The following is a 26,188-nucleotide window of genomic DNA, read 5'->3' on the forward strand; positions in this document are numbered from 1 at the left end:
GATAATAAGCAAACTCAGAGCTAAAATTAACCAAGTAGAAACAAAAAGAACTATACACATAATCAACAAAAATAGGAGCAGGTTATTTGAGAAAATCAACAAGACTGATAAACCCTTACCCAGACTAAATAGAGGGCATACACAGAGAGTATCAAAATTAACAAAATGAGAAATAAAAAATGAAGAAAAAGCAACAGAAACTGAGGAAAGTCAAGAAATCACTAGATCCTACTACAAAAGCCTATACTCAACAAAACTGGAAAATCTAGAAGAAATGGACAATTTTCTAGACAGATACTAGGTACCAAAATTAAATCAGAATCATGTAAACCATCTATACAGTCCCATAACACCTAAAGAAATTGAGGCAGTCATCAAAAGTTTCCCAACGAACAAAAGCCCAGGATCAGATGAGTTTAGTGCAGAATTCTATCAGACCCTCATATTCCAAAAAACAGAAACAGAAGGAACACTACCCATTCCGTCTTTGAAGCCATAATTACGCTCATACCTAAAACTCATAAAGACCCTACAAAGAAAAAGAACTTCAGAACAATTTCTGTCATGAATATCAAGACACAAATAATAAAATTCCTACAAACCAAATCCAAGAACACATCAAAATGATCATTCACCATGATCAAGTGGCTTCATCCCAGGAATACAGCAATGGTTCAATATACAGAAACTCATCAATGTAATCCCCTATGTAAACAAACTCAAAGAAAAAAAACACACCTGTTCATCTCATTAAATGCTAAGAAAGCATTTAACAAAATTCAACACCTCTTCATGTTAAAAGTCTTGGAAAGATCAGGAATTCAAAGCCCATAGTAAAACATAGTAAAAGTAATATACAGCAAACCAGTACTCAACATCAAATTAAAGGTTGACTAACTTGAAGCAATCCCACTAAAATTGGGGACTAGATAAGAATGCCCACTCTCCTCATACATATTCAATATAGTACTGAAAGTCATACCCAGAGCAATTAAACAACAAACGGAAGTCAAAGAGATTCAAATTGGGAAGGAAAAAGTCAAAATATCACTATTTTCAGACGATATAATAGTATATTTAAGTGACCACAAAAATTCCACCAGAGAACGCTACAGCTGATAATCAACTTCAGCAAGTGGCTGGTTATAAAATTAACTCAAACAAATCAGTAGCCTTCCTCTGCTCAAAGGACAAATAGGCTGAGAAAGAAACTATAGAGAAATGACACCCTTCACAATAGTCTCAAATAATGTAAAATACCTTGGCGTGACCCTAACCAAACAAGTGAAAGATCTTTATGACAAGAACCTCAAGTCTCTGAAGAAAGAAATTTAAGAAGATATCAGAGATGAAAAGATCTTCCATGCACATGGATTGGCAGAATTAATATATTAAAAATGGCCTTTTGGCCAAAAGAAATCTACATATTCAATGCAATCCCCACCAAAACTAACTCAATTCTTCATAGAATTAGAAAGAGCAATGTCCAAATTCACATAGAATAACAAAAAAAAAAAAAAAAAAAAAAAAAAAAACAGTATAGCAAAAAATATCCTCAATAATAAAAGAACTTCTGGGGGAATCAGCATCCCTGACCTAAAGCTGTATTACAAAGCAATAGTCATAAAAACTGTATGGTATTGGTACAGAGACAGGCAGGTAGATCAATGGAATAGAATTGAAGACCCAGAAATGAAACCACATACCTATGGTCACTTGATCTTTGAGAAAGGATCTAAAAACATTCAATGGAAAAAAATAGCATTTTTAACAAATGGTGTTGGTTCAACTAGCATTCAGCATGTAGAATAATGCAAATCGACCAATTCTTATCACCTTGTACAAAGCTCAAGTCCAAGTAGATCAAGGACCTCCACATAAAATCAGGTATACTGAAACTAATAGAAGATCAAGTGGAGAAGACCTTAGAACACATAGGCACAGGAGAAAATTTCCTGAACAGAACACCAATGGCTTATGCTGTAAAATCAAGAATTGACAAATGGGACCTCATAAAATTGCAAAGCTTCTGTAAGGCAAAGGACACTGTCCATAGGAAAAATGGCAACTGACAAATTGGGAAAAGATCCTTAACAATCCTACATCCAATCGATGGTTAATATCCAATATATACAAAGAACTCTAGGAATTTGACTCCAGAGAATCAAATAAACCTATAAAAAATGGAGTACAGAATTAATCAAAGAATACTCAACTGAGGAATATAGAATGTTTGAGAAACAACTATGGAAATGTTCAACTTCCCTAGTCATCAAGGAAATGCAAATCAAAACAACCCTGAGATTCTACCTCACTCCAGTCAGAATGGCTAAGACCAAAACTCAGGTGACAGTAGATGCTGGCAAGGATGTAAAAAAAAAGAGCACTCCTCCATTGTTAGTGGGATTGCAAGATGGTACAACCACTCTGGAAATCAGTATGGAGGTTCCTCAGAAAATTGGACATAGTACTAGCTAAGAACCCAGCTATACCAGTCCTGGGCATATACCCAAAAGATGCTCCAACACATAACAAGGACACATGTTCTACTATGCCCATAGCAGCCTCATTTATAATAGCTAGAGGCAGGAAAGAACCCAGATGTCCTTGTGTAACCCAATCATAAAAGAACACACATGGTATGTACTTACTTTTAAGTGGATACTACCCCAAAACCTTGGAATACCCAAGAAACAATTCTCAGACCTTATGAAGCTCAAAAAAAAAATAAAATAAAATAAAAAAATAAAAGGATGACCAAAATGGGGATGACTCAGTCCTTCTTAGAAAGGAGAACAAAAATACTCACAGGAGGAAATATAGAGACAAATAATGGAGCAGGGAGTGAAGAAAAGATCATCCAGAGACTGCCTCACATGGGGATCCATCCCATATATAGCCACATAACCCAGTCACTATTGCTGATATCAAAAAGTGCTTACTGGCAGAAGCCTGACATAGATCTGTCAGAGCCATAGTGATACAGATGAGGATACATGCAGTAATCTATTGGACTGAGCTCAAGGATCCCTATGGTGGAGCTAAAAAAAAAAAAAAGACTAAAGGAGCTAAAAGGGTTTGCAACCCCTTGGGATGAACAACAATATCAACTAACCAAACCCTCCAGAGCTCCCAGGGACTAAAACACAAACCAATGGGTACACATGGAGAGACCCATGGCTCCAGCTGCATATGGAACAGAGAATAGCAGTGTCTGGCATCAATGGGAGTAGAGTCCTTTGGCTCAGTGAAAGATCATTTTCCCAGTGTAGGAGAATGCCTTGGTGATCATGAGGTGGGGGTAGGTGGATGGGTGTGGTAGTATCTTCATGGAAGCAAGGAGAGGGGGAGAGGATATGAGGGGGGAAGGGGGTAACATTTGAAATGTAAATACATAGAATATCCAATAAAATGATAAAAAAGAGAAGTCAGCATGAGTCTCTGACTTCCACATACACATGTGAATACATGTATGTGCATGTATGTGCACATGCACAGGCACATACAAAATTAAATCACTTAAAAACTATTGTATAAGGTATGTGTACAACTTTATGTCACCTATAAACTGAGGCATCTTTAAAATATGAGCTAATATTTATCTTAGGAACTATTCTACAAAGTAATTGTGAAAAACAGCTAAAGAAATCCAAATCTTAGAAAGTAGCATTCACGCAAAATGTGCCTTATTGAAAAACTTCAACTATTATAATCTTGGTCAGATACAGAAATCAATATTTTCAAATATCAACTGTAATCTATTTGAGTCTTTAGTTTATTAAAATTGTTCCTTTGAAACTGTGTCCTCTATTTTGAAAGAAAATCTTACTCTAGTTCTTCACAGAGAATCATTACATAAAACTTAAATGCCTCTAATTCTCAGCTAATAATTTGCAAAGCAGATGCATAGAAAAGCTTCATTTAGATAAAAAAGACAAAGGAAACTATTGGTTCCAGATTTTCTCCCTCAGCTCTTCCCTACCCACCCACTCCCTTGATTCTCTTCTCAAGGCTGCCTACTTATATTCATCTTGTAAAGTGATGTAAGAAACCTTTCAAGAGCTGTATTCACATGGAGTCAACTTTCTGCTTCTAGTGCTGCAGGACTAAAACAATGTAATCACATCTTAAATTGGTTTATAGCAGGCTGCCTACCTTATCCCAGTTCTATGAGCTGATGAAATGAATAGTTTTAAATAGCACTTTCTGAAATGACATGAGAATTAATAGCATGTAATTAACTCAGTGTTGACAAGTAAGAGATGTTTAACTCCTTAAGTGAGCTTTCCTAATGCATCAGTATCAGAGCAAGGCCTCACTGCATGGATATGATTGGAGGATATCTAAGGGTGTTGTATAGATTCAATCACAAAACATGCTAGAATCATTCAGGTAAAAATGAAAAGAACCAGCTCCCACTTACTATTTGGACTGTGTGCTTAAGTTAGCACTATGGGTTTTGGGCATAATAGAAAATCTTACTTATATTTAATCTTTTCACATAGTTAGGACAAAATTAATATGCTTTGTTACTTAAAATGGTAAAGTATAAGCTAAGCTATTTGCTGAGGTTTGAATTAAAAAAAAAGTCCCACACAGACTCATATATTTGAATGGCTGGTACCCACAACTATTTAGAAGGATTAAAAGGTTTGACTTGAGGCCTATTCCATATGAGGGAGCCCAGGTCTGATATTGCTTGGATATCCATGATACTGGATAGACTAGAGATCTAGAGTAGAGCCAAACATGACTGGTCAAAATAAATAGAAGATAGATAGATAGATATATAGATAGATAGATAGATAGATAGATAGATAGATAGATAGATAGATAGATAGATAATAGATAGATAGATGGAGCAATGAAATAATTACTAATGATATTCTGCTATACCCATAGGTTAGCATATTCTCCAATGGTTATCAAAAATGCTTCGCCCAGCAGCAGCAGATTGGAAAAGATGAAGAGACCTACAACCAGACATTATGGAGAGAGTATGTTCACTTAGAGGTCTCTCCCATCAGAGCTCAAGGAATTCCATGGAAGAGGGGGCAGAAAGATTGTAGGAGTTAGAGGGAATAAAGAACACTAGTAGAACACACCTCACTGAATTAAGTAAGCAGGGCACATACTGGCTTAGAGAGACAAAAGCAGTATGCACAAGGCCTGCATGGGTTTGCACCAGGTCTTTTGCTATATACTGTGGCTATTAGCTTGGTGGTTCTGTGGTTCTCCTAACTGTGGAAGTGGCTCTTTGTTTCTTTGACTCTTCCTTGCTTTTGGGATGGTTCATCTCTTATTGGGTTGCCTTGTCCAGCCTTGGTGTATGGACCTTTTCCTTATCATATTGTATTTTGTTTTGTTGTATTTGGTTGTTATCTCTTAGAAGCCTGCTCTTTTCTGAAGAAAGATAGATTTTCTGAAGAAAGATGGAGGGAGAGTAGATCCAGGAAGAGAGAGAGAGGAAGTAGGGGGTATCTGGGAAGAGTGGAAGAAGAGGAATTCTTGGTTGGGATATATTGTATAAGAAAATAATCTATTTTCAATAAGTAAAAAAGGGGGCAAGGGATGTGGTCTTGTTCCAATGGGTGTGGCTTTGTTTTAGGGAGTGGAGTTTGAGGCTTCAAAAGTCTACATGAAGCCCAGTATCCATCCATCCTTCCTTCCCTCCCCCCCTCTCTCAGCTACTTTTTCAACACTTCACCTGCCTTCATGCTGCCATTCTTTCCCCATCATTACAAAGATGGACTAACCCTCTGAAGATTTAAGCAAACCCAACTTAAATCATTTCTACGAATTACCATAGTCATGATGTCTCCAAACAGCAAAAGTACTGTGACTAAGACAATATTAGATTTGCAAGAAAGAGCCCGAAGTAAGTACATTTCCTATCTTAATATTTTAGTACTGTAATGAAGGCTCTTAACCATAATAAAATAAATCCCCACATTTAAGAGAAAATGGTAAAAACTATAATAATGCTATCTTCATAATTATTTACATTCACACTTTATATTTATTTCTTGTCTCTAACTTATACTAATCAACTTATACTCTGTCTTAACCCCTATGACTAAGCCTAAAACAGTTTTCTAAATATCTGAAATGGAAAAGACAGAATGCATTCTCAGTAAAAAACCTAGATACATGATATATGCTAAAGAGTTGCTATAAGTTATTCTGTTTTTCCATGTGTTTAACATACACTCAGGACCTACCCTAAGTAGTTATATGTCAGGGAATGGGTTAAACAATTTGTATTCCATGCTGATATCCTATTAAGAGGTAGGCAATGTGACCCTATTTTATACACAGAAACATCGTGATTATGAAGGTCCTGGCCCACTGTTAAACAGATGGCAATGGGTGAAGCCTGCTCCTCCACTCACAGTTCAATCCAGCAGCACACACACAATGAATGCCAAGTGTTCTTCTCTTTAGATTTTTCCCTACAAGACTGCCATTGTTTACACTCTCAGTAAATGCGGAGCTTATTGATCCTGTTTATTCTTTCATCAATTTACTATGTTTAGTCTTGAACTAAATGTCACCCTAAGTGTAAGACTTGTAAGCTAGTATTAACAAGAAAGAGTTGCCTCTTGCTAAGCCCATTCACTCATATTTAAATTTGGTGCAAAGCACTGAACTATCTTGCTAAACTGAAACTTTAATATGTTTTTAGTAGGAATGTATTTTGAGTTCAAGAGATTTCCTAGAGAATAGCCTTCAAAGAGATTTATTTAAGGGACAGAAAAGGGTAAGAGATACATTAAATTTGACTTAAAAGTTAGGACCTAGAAATTTAATTGGATAGCCTCAGAGCTTCTAAGAGTCAAATAGTAAAATCAGCCACTGCTCTCTCAACTAACAGGACAGCCAGTGTCAGCCAGTCTTCGATACTGGCAAGAAGGGTCTACTACCATGAATCACAGGCATGAGATAATGAGTCTGCAGAAGATTATGACTAAAATGTCTATCCTGAGGTTCTCCAGAGTGTAAACTGCCATACCCTTCCTCTAAGAAGGCAAGGCCTTGTACCTTCATTCCCTCCCTATGAACATCCTCTATCATCTGGATCCCAAACTTCTTACAAGAATAGGCATCAGAAACTAAGCCAATTTCAGAGCTTCAGTCTCATATTTTAAGTTTCCTATCAGCTAGTAAAACAGATGAATGTCTCAACCTATTTAGAACTATTAGTAATATTTAAACTAGGTCCACTGGACTATTTTGCTAAGTTAAAACCATATGTTTTCAATAAGAATACATTTTGAGTTGCAAACATATCCTAAGAATAACCTAAGAAAGTTTTCAATGTTATATTTTGTAAATATTTCCAGGTAATTAATGTTGTGCTCTAGATCTAAAAGATGAGTTTTGGTATCTTATTTGTAAAGGGGGGACAATTCAAGTTACTTCATGGGGTTTTATGATTCAGCACTAGAATATAGTATTCAAAGATGGTCAGATTTAAATTGTAATATAAAAGAACTTCATTCATTTGTGCTTTATTTTCGTTGTAAAAAATATCTAACTTCTCTTATTAATTAACTTTAAAGTGAACCAAATAAATGCATTGCTTCTTCCAACTGAGTAAACATAAACACTGAAAAATATAATTATACTGCATTTCAAAATGTAAAATACACATATTAATTTGTTTCTTACTGTTTTTAATTTGCCATCACCATCACAAAGTTTTAAATGTCAAAGTTGAGAGAAACACTATTAGTAAGCAGTAAAAATAGGCTCTTACTCTTTTTTCAGTGTGTATGAGGCCAGCCTATGCATGAGACACACACTAGCAGTTTGTCTGAAGTGGGGTGTAGGAATCAGCTGGACTATGGAAATAGAAATGAGGGGTGAGATTCTTTCTTAGATTATGTATAACCCCTCATTTAAAGATCCCCTTTGTTCTCCCAGAAGAACAGCACTATCATGACAATTTGTATTGTCATTTTAAGATGTGAATTTAGGACTTCAACACTATCATGGGGCTGGAATCTACTGCTCTGTACATCTTGTATCTTCTATTACAAGTCCCCTCTAAACAAGTGAAATTCATTATAATTCTATAAAAAGAAACATTCTCAGGGACAGGAATATTGCTTAAGTAACCAAGTGATTGCCTCCCCCCTTCACACACAAATTGAGTTCAATCCCCAGTTCTTTGTCATGGTAGCATGAGTATGTATTCCCAGCACTGGGGAGGCAGAGTCAGGGTATTCTTGGGCATGATAGCTAGGCAGTCTCACTAGTCAATAAGCTGCAGATCCCACAGTGGGCCTATCTCAAAAGATAAGATGCATGGGCTTCCTGAGAAATAATACCACTGAATGACCTCTCAGCACCTCTGAACATACACACACACACACACACACACACACACACACACACCTCAAGTTGTTTCACAATATGCCTATTTGTGAATTGGCATTTAGCAAATAAGACCAGAAAGGTACTGGCTTTATGAACTTGTAACTCAAATAACAACATGTATAAAGGAGTTTTCAGTCATGGCAAGACATCAAAAAACACAGCATGATGACCTCATTAAGTCTAGTCCCACAAAAAAATTTAAAAGTAAGACAATATAAAAATACATTTAATGGCTTATAAAGTTCACAATATTCTTATCTGCCCAACAACACAGAAAGAAGCAAGTGATTTTCTTGGCCAAGAATAATTCAAATTCAAATTTTAATGTCCCTATTCTGTAAGCCTTGGTCAGTCCTGTAGGAAGATAATTATCAGGGATAGAGGGATAGTCCCTGCTGCTTCTTAGAAGTAAACTCAGGAACTAAATTAAGGTACTTAGAGGTAAACTCTCAGTGTGCAGAGCTTGGCTGTGGGACCCCCGTGGACTCTGGCACAGAAGGCTAAACACTCCTATTCATTTAGAGACCAGGAAAGAATGAGGCAGCAGAAACCTGGGTTTCTCAATCTCCCTTCCAGCTCTTGCTAATCAGTGGGAGTCAAACAGTGAAAAACTTCTTGATATGGTTTGAAAATGCAAGTTTTAATGTGATTTCATTGTAGTGTCCTGGTATTAAAATGTGTTTATTATGTAGTTTCAAATTTACCTGAATATTGAAGAAAAAGGAAGAAAAAAAAAAAAAAAAACAGCAGGAAAGCTGCCATTGTGCAAAAGAAGGACATAAAATTCAAGCCATGAATTAAGGAGGCAAATGAAGGCACTCTCTTGCTTTATTAGAAATAGAAGAAACAGATTGTGTTCATCTTGCTTAGGGCCAACAGGCGCGCTTCATGGAATACAGCCAGCATCAGTCACAAAGCTCACTCAGGAGTTTTGCTCTGTAAGAAAAGGAAGCCAGATGGGCTATTTACTTTCAACAAGATAATTCTGGAAGAAATTGTTATAAGTCAAAGAAACTTTTTAGCTTCATCTGCTATTTTAGCCTCTAAACTGATTTGAGAGGCACGTAGGGATTTGGGGAGCTCTGAGAAAGGAAATAAGAGAACCAAGGAAATAAAAGGAAGGAAAGTGCAAAGCTTGAATAGCTTGATGGTCCACCTAGAGATATGCCTAGGTCATGTGACTTGAAGTGAGTCACCTACCCACAGACTAGCTAAGTGATCGCTGAGTAAGTCTTTTGGTTTCCTGAATGAAGACAGTATCATAGGTATGGTAAAAATTAAGTCTCATTAATCAGAAACAGCACTTGGAACACAACATACAACATAAAAACAAGGCAGACATCAGACATTATTTCTACCTGTTCCATTTTCTCTCCTGTTTATGAATCAATCAATGATACAAATATCTGGGTCACTGACTAAACAATCCCTGAGAAAATGCCAGAGTATGTCCTGATGATATTGCTTATAATATATTGATGAAACTTGAAAATGTCTCTATTAATTTAATACCACAGGAGAAAAAAAAACAATTATATCATTGAATGGGGCAAAATGTTGAGATTTTTTTACCTTAAAAGTGCTTCTTTAAGCAACACAGCTATGTATTCACAAAAAAGTACATTAAGCTTTAAAGTAAGCATATATGTATATGTAACATATAAATATTACTATTAAATTAAGTTATGGGAAGACTAAGTATTTAAGCTCTTATCCTTATATTATTCAATAACTTACCATTCACAAAGAATAAAAGATACTCTCAGACTAAAACAATGTACAATCATACTTAATCTATTGTGATTACCATGGGAGGGATAGAAGAAACATTGCAGAAGGATTATTCAGTCTGAATGCCTAAGACAAAAATGGCTGCCTGGATATTTCTGGGTTAAAGACTATCACAAATACTTCTGCATATTACTGTCATATTAAAATATTTTCAATAATTTGAATAGGGTAGAAAGCTCATTCCCTTAAAAATTGTTGACAGAGCTTCCCTGAATCTTTGCTGTTGTTGTTGTTCTCAGTTTATTTGAGACAGCCTTAATCTGAAGCCTAGACTGGTCTGGAATTCACATCAGTCCCTTGCTTCTGGACACTAACTCTAAACAGTGCTAAAATATTATGTAAAACAAGAAACAGATTATCTACTTTCTTACCTATGTCCCGAATCTTCATTTAAAAAAAAATGTTATTAGATTAATTCAAAATCCAAAAATATAAGAGTTCTGCCTTATATATTTAATGTAAAATACACTTTGATGCATAATATAAAGCCATATGCAAGTGCCCACTCCCAAAATGAATGTGAAAGTAAACAGACTACTAAAGGTGAACTATTTTACCTGGATTTTTATGTTAATTAAAAAACACACAAAAAACCCTTTAAGATGCAAAAACCAAAACCAAGTCACTTTTTATCTTCTAGAACCAAAACTGCCTGGGATCCACCCATAACACAAATTTCTCATGTAAATTCCAGTTCCTCCTGAGTAATGACAAACCAGTGAAAGTCCTAATTGGCTTTCTGTTGCTTCATAAAATATTGACCAGAACCAAAATCGGGAGGAAAGGCTTTATTTGTCTTATAGGTTATAATCAATGATCAGAAGAAGCCAAGGAAGGAACTCAGGGCAGGAACTGAAACAGGTACCATGTAAAAAAGTTGCTTACTGGGTTGCTTCCCTTGGCTTGCTGTTATCTTCCCTATGTCCAGGGACAGCACTGTCCATGGTAGGATGGGCACAAATACATAATTATTAATTAAGAATATGCCCACAGACATCCACACAGCCAAGGCAATGGAGTCACTTCTCAATAGAGATTCCCTCTACCCAGGTATGTCTAGGTTTGTGCCACTGACAAAACTATGAGAAGGGAAAGATCACTAGAGTTTCACTCCAGAACTCTAGAAAAGTACATGTGCATAAGACACTGTGGTGTGATAGTGTGATAGGAGCAGGGGTTTGGTACATGAGCATATTTACTCCAAGTTTTATTTTTTAAAGAATAATAAAACAATCCAACAAATAATATATCTACCCCCTGGAGGAATTGCTTATAAAATTTGTCATTTGTTAGAGGGAGAGTACGTAAGAAAGTATGCCAGATTTATAGAATAATCTTATTTTATTTTTCTTTGTCAAAATCTTACAAAGGCAAATTATTCGATTATTTAAGGATTGTAAATTTACCTTTAGAAGTTTAATAAAAAGACTCAAATGCCACCATATACTTTTTGCATGATAAATAGCAAAAGATATAATATGTCACTGTGAAATCCAGACATTTTGGCTGAGTAGGTCTCAAGAATAATTGAAAATTATTCTAAATTTACTGCTTTGCAACATATATAATTTTTCTTTAAAAAAATCCTGAGCTAAAAATTAGAAATATTCATGTCATTTTGGAAGGTAATTTCATATTCACTTGAATCTATACTTCATTAAAAATAAAAATGAGTGGTCTTCAGAACAACCAGACATGAGCTTGATGGACGATCATTTCTCAGCCCCCTGTGAGCAGTGAGGAAAAGTAGTTGTGTTTATTTATAATGCTCTGTATCATAGGAAATGGAGAAGTGATGGTGTTTGCATGTTGCGTTATTTAATTATGTGAAGACACTGCTGGAGGTGTGTTTGCTCATTGTAAACAGAAGCAAGTTGCTCAAAAGTAGGAAGAATTGCCAATAAAAACATTAAAGTTAAAGCTGTCTTTTAAATAACATGAAGAAACATACTTAGAACAATTATGAGAGAAGTCAGACAGTGCCTGTGTGTGTGTGTGTGTGTGTGTGTGTGTGTGTGTGTGTGTGTGTGTGTGTGTGTGTAAGACCTAAAAGTTACTTATGCCTTATAGAAGACAGAATGATGTCACCAGAAAGAGCCAAATACTAAAAGCATGAAAATAATTGTTTTTCCTTTTAAAACAACCTCAGAATAATTAAGATAAATTTCTGCCTAAATTAAATTGCCAGGAAGTTTTCTCTACAAGGCTTTAGGCAGTCTAAGCACCCCTTGACATTGGCCTGCCATGCTTCTTCAATAAATCATACAGCAGCCAAAAGTCAATTGAAATGATTGAATCAAGGAAAATCAAATTTTAACATTTAGTTTCAGTAATGTGATTATGAAGCTTTTAGTGATATTGTAATTACTTTGAAGCTTTGAGCATATGTTTCTATTGAAAGTATCCCATGCAGAAAAGCCACACTAGGGAAACAAGTAAATACCGACCCCAGTGAAGCAAAAATGCATTTGATGTGAAGTTAAAAGCTAAAGGTAGAAGAGATAAATCATCTGTGCGATTTATATTCTAAGCATTATACATAGAGCAGCCAGTTTAAAATGCCAGCATCATCAAAAATTCAAATGATTTAATGGCTTTCCTCTAAGGGTTAGTGCTAGAGAAACACTAAGGAGAAGCAACAGTAAAGTACAGGGAAGGAAAGAAAAAAGAAAGAAAGAAGTGACCTTGTGCAAGCTCCAATTTACTCTGCACAGGACAATGTTGCAGACTGAAATTCTCCTAAGCTTAATGAACATAAGTTCTCCTCTGAACCTGGAACATGTTAAATGTATTTAGCATTTATCGGATCGGGCTATTAGTTATTCATTTCCTCCCTCCCAACCTCAGTACTTGTGGGGATGCTGCTGGGCTTAGATACAAAGATAAATAAGATGGTGCTGAACCTAGCTAAAACAAGGATCAACAGTGAGTGGGTTCTTCCAAAGGATACTGGAGAAGAGAAAGTAAAAGACAAGCATGATATTTCCCCTCCTTTCATTCCTATTGCCTTTCACCCAGCAGGTATCTCTTTAGTAAAAACGTATGTCTTCCATCAAGAAAGAACACATGACATCAAAATAGAAAGAACGTCTTTAGAATTTAGCAGAAAATGATATGTCAAAAATGTAAAATGTACAAACCCTTGAAGGATCAGTTTATTTGATGACAACAAAGTACTATCTATCCTAATATCATATGTCCCCTGGGTGGGAAACAGTGTAACAGATTCAAAGTGCTAATCTAGCTTCTGGTGTGTGTGTGTGTGTGTGTGTGTGTGTGTGTGTGTGTGTGTGTGTCCAAGAAGGAGTATACCACCAAGTTTGGCTTTAATCTTTAATATGGGCACCAAAGTTCTCATGTTTGCTTCATAAGCTCTTTACCCACTGAGGCATCTCTAGCCTCTTGTTTTCAATTATGAATCAATGTCTTCCTGTTAGCCATGGGCAGCGACGTTCAGCTGTTATCTTAAAAGATATCTGAGTCACGAACCTTATCATGAAATTCTGCAGTTGTCAAAGTTGGCTTCTTCTGCTGGAATTCACCAAAATACAAGTGTGCTAATTTATAGAGCATTACGTCCTGATAAAGCATTTTCATGATTTTGGTGTTAAGCAAAAGTAAATAAATGAGAATTAACATGGTCCCTGTGCCAGTATTATCTCTGTATATAAAATTACTGGCATTAAGTGCCAGCAATTTCCCATTTCTTAGAGAAAAGCCTTCACAACATGACAAGGAGAACTTCTCTGAGATACCATGCTCTTTCCCTTCTCCTCTCCTCACATCACTTCCTCCTCAGCTCCTTAGGGTCACACGCTGGCTCTTCCCAAGCCCAGACCCTGTTAAGGAGTCTTCCATCTTACTCACAGGCTCCTCTAGTTGAAGTCTACTTTATTTTTCTACTTGTTCAGAAGCCCACTGGGCTTAGAAATCAATAGCATGTCAGCTAAATCAGCAACTGACCACATATGAACACAGCATATCCAGTAAGAACAACTTCCTCTATTTTCCTCTGTTGCAGTACAGCCTCTCTGCCTGCCACATCCCAAAAAGGAAGTCTAAATAAACAGTGGACATTCAGGGTTTTTTTCCAAAAAGAAAAAAAAAAAAAAAAAACTTTTTTCCCACAAATGAAATTCTGTATCTATTTTAAAGCAACATCCCATACTGATTTTAGACTTTCTTCTAAAATTATTAATAATGAAAAATGGAATGTATTTCAGACAAACACTCTTTCTTAAAACTAAAACCTATACTGACATTTGTGGAGGTGGTTCTGATGCTAAAATCCTGTTCCCCATTTGGTTCTTGATCTGTCAGTAAAACAGCCATGGGCAAATTGCTGGACAGAAGGGATAGGCGAGACTCCCTTGTGATATCTCAGGCAGAGCCAGGCCTTTCCTATAGGTGGGCAGTCAAGGATATAACTGAGCAACTAAAGTTTAGAGCAGTCGGGAGATAGTAGTGCCCAATAATTTGTGCCAAGAATTCGAGCCGAAAATGAACAACTGTGTGTGTGTTTTATCCAAGGAAGCTTCAGGTGTGTGTGCAGGGGTAGGATAGTAGCATGGCCCATTCCAGAGCTTAGGCTGGGTAGTAAAAACTACACACAACAGACATTAAAAAAAAAAAAAAAAAAAAAAAAACTGAAGCAAATTAAGCTACAACATCGTTCTTAACTTTACTAAAGATAACTTTAAATTTTGTGTAATTTTCAACAAGTCAGATTAGTTAGTAGTTACAACAGGTAAGACAATGTTATTCTATTACAGAAAACCATCGAGTGTCAAATATTCACAACGAATTCAATCAGAAAGCAAAACATACATGAAATGCTTATTTGCTCCTATTTTGCCTGATGATCTGTTGTTATGTAAAGTTCTATTTCCTGTGAGAAGTATTTCAAAGCTCCCCTTTCTCTACAGGATGCAAATAAGCAAAGTGAATTGTCAAATTACACAGCTATAACTCAGTATTGTGGTAAGGAGAATATCCACGTGTTCTACTGCCAACTGGGAAAACTGCCCTTAAAAACAAATACATATTACAGCTATGGCGCATTTGTTTTATTTGTGAGTGTGTACATGCACACATGTGTATGCATGAACATGCACACATACTTGCAGTGTACAAACAGCTGCATGGACAGCATCACTTGTCCTGCTATACTTTCTCTGCCTTATCTCCTTGACACTGAGTTCTCATTGAACCTGGGGCTAATGTAACAACCAGTGTGCACCAGCTATCCTCTTCCCTTTAACACATGGCAACCACATAGCACTGGTGTTGCACACATTGGGCCCTGCCTGAAATTTTACATGGAAGCTAGGCTCAAAACTCAGGCAAGTATGCACAGCAAGCACTCATAACCACTGGGACACCTCTCTAGCCCCACGTGTCTTATTCTTAATGGTCTTTCATAGCATGTGGCTGTTTGGTCATGCTAAATGTTATATGTTGAATAATAGAATTCCCAAAATTCTTACAGTTCCAAAGCAATAATTCAGGAATATACATCTTGATATTTCATATATAGAAATACAATATTACTATGTACTTTTCAGTTATAGCAACTATGCTCTTATGCTAAAATGTTTAAAATAAATCTTTTAAATGATTAAGAATTTAAACACAATTATCAACCTTGAATCACTAATATTTATCATCCTATCATTTCTTAAAGACAAAAATCATTACCTCCTCCAAAATTTAACCTCAAAAACATCATTATCCCTTCTCTGATCAATCTGACTTCCATACTTTCAACTCTATTGGTTATAAAATGCTAAAACTGACCGAGAAGCTAGAAATATTCCTAATAAATGATTGTGCAAATTAATATGACAATGAGTTGGCCCAACAGAGGAGGTCCCTAAAAGTTAGACTCCCAGAAACTGTTCCCCCATATCTAAACAAAATAAAGCTCATGACTTAAAGCCTGTGCTGTATAGTTTTCTGTCAACTTGACATAAGCTAAAGTCATCTGAGAGGAGGGAACCTCAATTTAAAAAAAAAAAAAAAACTGTCTTCTTAATATCAGGTTGCAGGCAAACCTGTAGGGCATTTTCTTTCTCTTTTTTCTTTTCTTCTCTTTGTGTGTGTGTGTGTGTGTGTGTGTGTGTGTGTGTGTGTGTGTGACAGATGAGAGCAGAGCCATGAGGCAAGAGAGGTGGGACAGAGAAGGACAGAAAGAGAGATAAAAAGAGACCAGCTGGGGGCACTTGGGAACAGAGAGGAAAAGAGAAAGAACTGGGGTGTTTAGCAGTCTTTCATATACCAGGCCACAGGTCCCTAACAGATGCAGGTAATGGCAGCATAGGATGCAATAAGCCATTGCTAGGTCTCTGGGAGGAGTCTAGCAGAATTACCTGTAAGCCAACATTCCTCCCTTCATGTTTTAATTTTAAATGAGGAACTAGGAAGAGGTGACAGTGGGGCAGGAGTGAAGTCTTCAGACTACTTTCTGCTGACTTTGTGGCATCATTGTTTTTGGAGACCCTAAGAAAATTGGGATTCTGGTAGAGCATTTCCTTAATTAGTGATTTCTGGAGGAGGGTCCAGCTAATTGTTGGGTGGGACCATCCCTAAGCTGGTGTGCTCCTGGGTTCTATAAGAAAGTAGGCTGAGCAAGCCATGGGGAGCAGGCCAATAAGCAACACACTCCACAGCCTCTGCATCAGCTCCTGCCTCCAGGATCCTGCCCTGACTCCCTTCATTGATGAACACTGCTGTGGATGTGTGAGCCAAATAAACCTTTTCCTCCCAAGTTGCTTTGGTCATGGTGTTTTATCACTGCAAAAGTCACCCTAACTAAGTCAATGCCCATAAATTGTAGGCATATAAAGGCAACCATATGGACCTGTTGTAAAACTTCAGTAGCCAACAACTCACAAGCAGTTTGTTTGATGGCTTCTCTGAAATAAACATGATGGAAAAAAAACATGTCTGACAAAAAGTCTTTATGGTGTAAGATATGACAGATACCATCTACAATACATCCAAAAGAAAAAAAAAGACAAATGAAGAAATTTTGACAGGGAAGACATCACAATGAAAGAAGAAATCCCCTTGCCTACATATCAGGCCATTCATTAATTTATAAACAAACATGAGGGGGCACTGGCTGACACTAGATCTTCATTCTGTTACTCTCTGTAGCATATTTAATGATTATGTGTTAGCTAAGTACAATGCAGAACACAATTTCCATGTGATAGGATAAATACATAAATACTACATACTGCTTCTCCAAGGAAGTGGGTAAACTGTACCACAAACACATGTCAACTGAAGGAAATCACAACTCATGGGGATAAATGATTTCCTGCTTCTGTGTCCTAGAGAATAATGTGTGCCAGTAGGTGCAACTCGAACACACACACACACACACACACACACGGAACATTACTGTCCAGCCTAACATCCTACCTTATAAAGAACTGATACAGAAATGATCACTGTCAACTATTATTTCTATTCAAGAAAGAAAGGTGCTATTGAGTGTAGGAAGATGAGGAGATTGGAGTAGCCCTGTAGAATCCTAGATGACTGGAAAAGCAGTACTAGGGAAAACAGCATTGCTAACTGCATTCCTTCTGACCAAAATTCTCCTCTATAAGATGAAGTAAATAAGCCATGGAGAGTAGGGGCTGAGGGACTGAAATATAAATCAGCTAACAGTCAGATGTCTCAGTCTTTAATATTATAAATGTAAGGAAGGACAACATTCCGACTACTACAAAGAAAAATTTTAAATGAGCTCATTAAATGTAAATTAAAACAGAAACATTGAATAAGCGCTGGGCTACAATTAAAGGCTGATGAAACAGCAGGTAAGAAACAATTTTCATTGATCAAAGAACTGAAAGCTAACAGAATAAAGCATTTTGCTTAGAACCTGGTTCATGAATATTAAGCATTTTGAAATAAGGAGAACTTTTTCTTTCCTTCTTTTTTCTTTTACCTTTTTTTTGGGGGGGGTGTTCAAAGAAGCTTTAGAGGTAGGGATGGATTTGCATATCTTAATACCAAGTACTTTCAATGTATCATTTTCAAGCCATGGAGCTTTGGATTTAAAAAGAAAAAAATGCAGACTTCAGAAAAACCTTTAGAAATAGGACCAAGCATTAAGTTTTTTTTTCAGAGGCTTTGGACCCAAAAGAGAACTGAATAAAATGATATAAACTCTTCTATACAAAAGTTTTGTAGAACCGTTTGTGACACAAGGGCACCTGACCACAAACAGCGTACAGACGTAGAGTGGCCTTGGTCTAGAGTTATTGAAGCACAAGTAGCAGTACACAGTGCATCAACCACACCCACAAATTCCAACACTCAAAATTCCCTGCACACCAGCTCTGAGATAAAGCTACACCTTGGGCCAAGAGTCACTGTGGACCAAATAGTCACAGTGACTAAGCATGTTTTCTGGTTATTCCATCCTTGTATCCTTGGCACCCAGGCAGTACCAGATACAAAATACATGCTCAGTCCTAGAATTTGCTTCTGTAAAACTCAATCATTATAAAATGAATAACTTTTCCTAAAATTCCTTCTCAGACTAAAATGTTCTACCTTTTATCTATAGAAAAAAACAATTTAAAAAGAAAGTACTTGTTGTCAAGTGATAATAAATGCATGGTAACACTGTCAGAGAGGACAGGACCCCAAAGACACCTGTGTAGCATGTACACTGAGAGGCCCTATGACTACTGAAAATTTATTTAAAAGGAAGATTACTTTCCTAACTAATAAATTTGGTAAAATTGAAGAATAGGCAGAAATTAATGTGATTTTTACATGCAAACAGTTAAATTCCTAAGTGATTTTAACAGGATATAGAAAATAGTATTTTAATTAATTAAGGAAAACAACACTTTTGAATGGAACTCAAGGTTTTCTGCACCCTAGAATATATCACTCAACTACACTTCAATTTTAAAAATCTTCCGTAACATTAGGTTTTAATTTAAGAACTTTCTCTTTCATTTCTATGGGTACTCCTGTACTTTAATAGCTGATATTATCAAATGCCTGTACATTTAGAACAATTCACAATTGTCACTACCAAAAATCAATTTTAAACACAAAGAAGTGTTCTCTTTTTTTCTTAATTTTAAAAAAAAGTTTTTAAAGAGGTGCTCAAAATTACATTTTTCTCAGTTAAATTTTCTGAAGCTTTTCTATTCTACTTTTCATTATTATGAATCCCTTCTCCATGCCTCACAAAGACAGACTTTTCCATTAACTTCAATAAAATTATGGTTTAAGTCTCTCTGGGTCAAGGCCTTTAGCACTTCAATCATAATCCAAGTGGGAGATGTAAGTACTTTTGAAGCCATCTCCATGACAAGAAGGGAACCCTCTACTTTGGAACAATAAAAGAAAAATTATTTTATTGGTAATAAAGTCTTAGTCTCCTTTCCTCCTATTTGGCAAGGAGGCCAATCCACAGTATTTTTCTCAAAGCAAGGACTTCACTGATAGAGCACAGTATTCCCTTCGCTAGGAGGACACTGCAGGAGACAGCAGAAGTGTGGAAGGCCCCAGCTCTGAGGAGTGCTGTCCTGTGGAAGAAACTGTTCAGTTCCTGGAACTATTTATGTGTCCTTTGCTCTGCAGCAGATCTCTGGGTAATTACCATCTACCTTTATTTCCCGATTAAAGATTAGTCATAAGAATTCAGAACTATTCCTTCCAGAGCTTCCTCTAAGTTGTTTGCCCTCTCACCTGCTTTTGTTGCTGTCATTACACCCAAGCCTCCAACCTGGCAACTCATAACTTTACTAAAATACAGTCACCAATAATAATAGGCAATACAACTAGTTAAACAAAAAAAAATGATAACATTATTTATGTAGGTTTTCTTTTTTAATGGAAGTTCCTTTTCTTGAGGCAGGGGACAGGGATTTAATCATTTGTGTTGAAATGCACACTTATTCACCCTGTAAAAAGAGTAGCCAAAGAAAGAACAGTTTTTAAACTTGCCATTTATTTTCCTTGTTTTTTTTTATCTCTAGTTGATATCATTGTAACATCCAAATGGCTCAGTTCTTATTAAGAGTATTAAGAGAGTTCCATGTAACTAAAACTGCCTAAATGTGTTCCATCCTAAAGTAAGTAATATAATAATTTATGAGACTTTATAAAATGATTATTTCTAGGTCTTCATTTTCTCTCTTTATATAGCCTCAGGGGACAACTGAGTCGAAAGAAACCAAACGTGTGCAATTATCTTCAAAATATAAGATATTTCTTTCCTGTAAAATTTCCTGTAATTTTTCTTCTAATCTGTCCCACTTGATTCTCACTGATTCAGTTCAGATTTGGGTTTACAAATGTGTCTTAAGTAAATGTCACTTAAAAGGCTCAGTGTCATTGGTTTCCGATTCATTCACCCAAAACACACACTATCCTACCAAGGTGAGAAGCATCTGAACATCACTAGCTTTTACCTCCACTTCCATGAGGATCCTAGCTGCCTAGCATGATTTTCAAAGAGGAGGAGAGGAGGACTGCGTCCTTTAACATTTCTTTCATGAGTTAAAACAGACTTGGCTACTTTCACAGTGTAATGCATTTACTTCATAAATGCACCTCTCATTCACCTTCTAGGCACATCCTGGATAGACCGACTTCAGATGTGCGTGGTGTGATACCTGTCAGGCATATATCACAGACAAGTTCACTAAATCTTCCGGACATCACTTGGGGGCGAGTCTACAGTAACGAAACCTCCAAACGGGAATGTGCACTAAATACCACTAATCATTTATTTCTACTTATCCCGGAGGGGAACCCAAAAGGTTGACTCTTCGAATTTAACACCTCTGCCAGAGAGGACCTTTCCAACCTTCCTACTTCACACTGCTTAGAACAACCCTAGTGGCCACTTCCAAAGCTGCACTGGTCAAACTGCACCTAGTTAAAATCTAGGAGAGGAAAGAGAAAGAAAAAAAAAAAAAAAAAAAAAAAGCCATCTTTGCTGTTATCTACTCTATTCTTTCTTTTCACATCCCCAAGGACGAATTTAAAAAAACAAAAACAAAAAACAGAAAAAAACCCAAAACACAGAACTGGCGGATTAGGGTTCGATCTCCGGCAGGCAGATGCTTTCCTGGGATTTTTCTTAAAGTCCTAAGGTGTGTGAACTCGCCCTGAAGTGAAGGACAGCTTGTTGACAGAAACAGACCCAGGCTGATAACCCCGCGGGCGGCAGGGCGAGCCCCGCCGTCGGGGGGCGCAGTGGAGCACGCGGGGGTGTCCGTGGGGATACCTTCTTCAGCGAGCACCGGATTAACCTTGGCTAAGGCGGGGTGGGGACTGGAGACTCACACGTATGATCTAACACACACCCGCCCCGGCTCCTGGAGGGCACCCGGGGCCGAGGAAACCCACAGAGCGGGCGGAGCGCGGCGCACACGCCTCCACCCTGTCGCTGACAGGTGGCTCGGGTCGGCCCCCGAAGATCCCACTCGGACCCGTGGGGTGTGACGTGTCCGCCACACATGGACGCGGGGCGGCGCGGAGAGAATGTACCTGGCAGGCACCCACGTACCTATCATGGTCACCGGGAGGGTGGTGGCTGCGGAGCGAGCAGGACCTACGCGGGCACTGGCGCCCGCCTGAGCCTCCCACCAGCGTTTCTGTCAGGTTTAGTCATCCAGGCCTCCCCACCCCTCTCCCACCCCCTCGTGCGCCAGGCGGGCACAGCGCGCACGCGCACCCGCTCCTTAGCGCGAAGCCTGCTGGGAGTCGTAGTTTTAACACGTAAGATTCACCTCAGATGGCTGCCGCTGTCCCCCGCCCGCAATCTCTTCCGGAAACGCTCGTCACGGAGGGGCGGGACTAGCGACCCGTAGTGTTGACCAGTCGCTTAGCAACCAGGAGGCTCACCTTTGGAAGCTTTTAGCGGCTGTAGCCTCTGATCCCAACCCTCTTCCCGCCCCTCCCCTCCCCTAAAGTCCCCTCCACCTTGGTGCTGCCAAACATCTGGATCACCTTGGGCACCACGAGGGGTTGAATTTCTACCACTAACGCGCCTTTTTACATTTTTCCCCGACCACTGCTCACATCTGTAAAAGCCATTGGTTTTTCTACCACACCTCTGATAAGAACAAGACGTTTTCTAGGAAGATGGTGGCAGAAAAAGAGACTCTGACCTTAAACAAATGCCCAGACAAGATGCCGAAGAGGACTAAACTGCTGCCACAACAGCCGCTCCAGGTGCACCAGCCTCATTCCCTGGTTTCTGAGGGCTTCACAGTCAAAGCCATGATGAAAAACTCAGTCGTAAGTGATCTTCCTCGATTGACCGCACTTGCTCCGAATCAGGGGACTTGAGGTTGTAGAGGATGGCAAGAAGCCCCTAGGATGGATTCCAAGTCCTGGTCCTGGGTACTGCTTGCAAGAATTGGCAATGACTTGGTCAGTAGCCCACCGAGCCCAACAGTGTGCATAGACGTAGGCTAGGTGGATAGAGAGCCTTTGGGGCAGGTGATGTACTGGCTAGCTTACAAGCACCTTCCTGAGAAGGTGTGCTTTCTCCACTACCCTAAATGACATGTAAGCTGTTTCACTCGAAAGGGGAAAACCATTTCCTTATTGCAAACTAAATTAGTTCCACTCAGTAAAGGGCCTTCTGGAGTGAAGGTTCTTAGAAGTCATAGGCTTGCAAATTTTAACACGAACCCGTATGGGACCATAAAAACTCATCAATAATCTAAAGTAAATTATTTCGTCTCGGACATTTTAGAATGCCTTAGAATTTATTCAGCAACATTCTGATAAGATATTAACCTGTTAAAGTATTCAAAAATTACTTATGTGAAGACTGGTTCCTGGTAGGCCTTTTAAATACATTTTAAATAATATGAGCTTTATTTCAAGTGTCCCTAATAATACAGCCCTATTTCATTTTTATGACTTGTGGTAATAAAAATAACATATTCTTAGCGCCAATAAGGAAAATATTTAAAGGCATACAAATGGTTTATCTATATGTATAACACTGATTTTTAAACCTTCTTGTTTATTAAATACTATCTGATTTGGTATGCTAAACCAAGTTTGTCTACCGAATGGGCACCTGTTTAGGAGTGTGAGATTAAATATTAAAAGTAGTTTTAAAGTTTGCACAATTTACACCCTGAGAGGATCTGACTATACAGCAATTCAGTATATTAGCTTCATAATGTTCTCCATTGTCCTGTTAGTTTTGCACTTACATATTCCAAGTCTCATACTACCTTATTTCTAAATACATACTTAAAGGGCACAGATGAAGCAAGTTACCTGTAAGACTTCCAGCTTGGATTCCTATGTTGCTACACAGAATTATATTCCTATCTTTGGTTATGTTTATCTGTTGATCTATAGTAGTTAAAACATCCTTGGAGCCTAAAAAACAACCGCAGAGTTACAGGAAACAGAAAGGGTTGTGTCTCTGTTTAGAGTTCACCACTTTTGAGTTCTCTGATGTAGATGTCACATTATAAAGTATCTCTTTCCCTCTGAAAGTCTACTTCTCTTCAGAGCATGTACACCACTGATCATCTTTTAATTGCAGCCACGTGTTGCAAAAGCCAACCCCAAACCACTTCTCAGGATTCAGCCCCCTTCCCTTCCCTCCATCCAGTTCAGTCGGCAATGTCTTTCCAATGTTCTTCCAAGATAACCACACAAAATCAACCCTAGGATGTATGGAAATTATTTATGAAATGATAATACATGTAAACATTTATTATTTGTGAACTAATTTCTCAAAACACCCAGGGATAAGTGGTCTTAAGCAGTAAGTGGTTCTTGTGTTAGCATGAAATTTTGTTTTGGTTTCAATAAAAGTAAGCAATTGCAAAAGTCTTCAGTTGAAGTATATTTATATTCTGACTGATACCATGTTTTCTATTAAATGTTGAAAGGAGATATATAATTTGAAGATTTGCAGATTGTTTTCCTTCTCAGAGTATGATGATCAAGTCCATGACCAAATAATAATAATAATGATAATAATGAGTATTCATTCCCTTTGGGAGCAAAAATTGGATCCTTTATGGCTTATACAAAACGCATCAAAAAAGTGAAATAGGTCAAGCATTGTGAAAAACACCATAACCTTATGCTCAGAAGTCAGAGTCTACTCTAAGATAGCCTGGGCTACACAAAAACAAAGGAACTCTACAGTGCACTGGAGATCCTGGCTCAAACACAAACACACACACACACACACACACACACACACACACACACACACACACACACACACACGGCAAGTTAGAATATAAATTCAAGGCTGTGAAGATGACACTTGTAGGCCCTGATTCCAGGCCCCTCAGAAAACAGGCTAAGAAAGCTATGGAATTTCAAAAAGACACAAACTCCAACATAGACCTTAGACAAGATGAGAAAAATGTCAGTAGCCTACCAACATGGCACAGTGACAACCAGACAATTTTACTGTGCCCCAGACACTGCTGCTTAAGTTCATGGCTAAAGCTTAGATTTGAAGACATAACTAGTTGAAAGTGAGGCTGAGATGGGCTGAAACCAGTTGCTCTGTGGCTAGCTGGAACTTGTAATGTCTTATTACTGTGGTAGAAGAGTGAGGGACAATGGGAATCATTAGAAGTCATGGACTAGCAGTGCTGAAGCTGGTGCATTATGGGGAAGAGAAACAGAAAGTCAAGTGAAAGAGTCACCGTGCACATGGCTAAGCATCTGTGGCTAGGACTGCAAACACACACATCCCATCTGGTACAAGTAGTAAGGATGGCGAATCTGGATGAAGGTCCTTACCACCCACACACCTCAGGTATGCATTGTCCCCCAAACGTCTCTCTACCAATCGGTCCTCAATACAGCTAGACTAAACTCCCAGGACAACGTTTTTCTGATTACACGATGTAAATATTCTGGAGCTATGAAAACAAGCAAACAAAACAAGCCATACTCCCACAGAGCCAGCCACAATTATTCATAGAGACTTTCATGCATTTATACATCATATCTTGATCATATTCACCCTAAATCCTTTCCCTCTCTCCCTGACTCCCTAATACCTGCCCTTTCCACCTTCATATTCTCCTCATTTGTTTCCCATAACCCACTGTGTCCATTAGTGCTGCCTACATGTGTTTGGTATCAGATCCCATGTCCCAGAAAGAAAATGGACTCCTCCCAGCTTCCAGCTGCCATCAGTTGGCAGCGGCTCTTCAGCTAGGGGTGGAGCCTCATGAGCCCCTCCCTTGTCCATATTGGCATATCACCCAGCTTGATCTTGATTAGGTCATACCCTAGGAATTCAGAAGCGCAATGGCCATGTCACATACAAAGGACAGCATGCCTCCATGTCCTCTGGCTCTTACACTCAGTATGACCCCTGTTGTCAGTGTCTCCTGAGCTATGGTGGGAGCCTAGTGTGAGGCTGTGAGTGAATGTTCCATTCTCCACACTAAGTGTTGTCCTCTGCATGGCCTAGACCAGCAGGCTTCTATAATCTACCCATTGAATACTTTTAAAATTTATAAACACCCCCATTCTTAGTTTCTTTAGCTTACTAAAACCCCGGAGACTGAGTGGTTCTTCGTGGTTTTGGCTGATGCTGTCTTTTTACTGACTGTTCATCCCTTTACTTAGCCTGTATCTCCAACATCACACTGTCACCAGATAACAAACATCCACTGGTCAGTGGGTGTGTGCACATTCCTAGTACCCTTTTAAAGGGCAGGGATGGAGCATTCAGTAAAGGAAGGCAGGCTGGGAAGCGGCTGGCTAGCACAATGCCTGGTACTTTAAGGATCCTCCTAATACCCCCCATCCTAAGTTATCCCTCACTCACTGTTTTCTTATTTGCATTGTACTTATTTCTGATGCTCATATTTTAGCCCCTTGTATAGGTTCCATGTGAAAACAGAGTCTACTAACTCATCCTCAGAATTAACCAGAAGCAAATGTATTTGATAACTAAGGAAGGAAAGCAACTTTGTTTTTTTCTTGTCTTCTCCACCTTGTTATTAAA

General features: G+C 38.2%; 2 protein-coding genes across 3 annotated transcripts in view; one reads left to right on the forward strand and one right to left on the reverse strand.

Moving 5' to 3' along the window:
* The window catches only part of PRKN (parkin RBR E3 ubiquitin protein ligase), a 1,122,166-nt gene extending 1,100,299 nt beyond the window's left edge, over positions 1–21,867 (reverse strand). For both annotated transcript variants that reach the window (XM_080941626.1, XM_080941625.1), the window contains exon 1: positions 21,731–21,867. In XM_080941626.1, the coding sequence (XP_080797752.1) occupies positions 21,731–21,737 (7 nt within the window). In that variant the 5' untranslated portion in view covers positions 21,738–21,867. The remainder of the gene's footprint in view (positions 1–21,730) is intronic.
* A 441-nt stretch (positions 21,868–22,308) lies between these two features.
* PACRG (parkin coregulated) overlaps positions 22,309–26,188 on the forward strand; it is a gene marked incomplete at both ends in the record, with an annotated part of 454,827 nt that continues 450,947 nt past the window's right edge. The window contains one exon of the mRNA XM_080941761.1: positions 22,309–22,464. Coding sequence (XP_080797887.1) covers positions 22,309–22,464 — 156 coding nt within the window. The remainder of the gene's footprint in view (positions 22,465–26,188) is intronic.

This window comes from Micromys minutus (genome assembly GCF_963924665.1).
Source record: "Micromys minutus genome assembly, chromosome: 30".
Classification (NCBI taxonomy): Eukaryota; Metazoa; Chordata; class Mammalia; order Rodentia; family Muridae; genus Micromys; species Micromys minutus.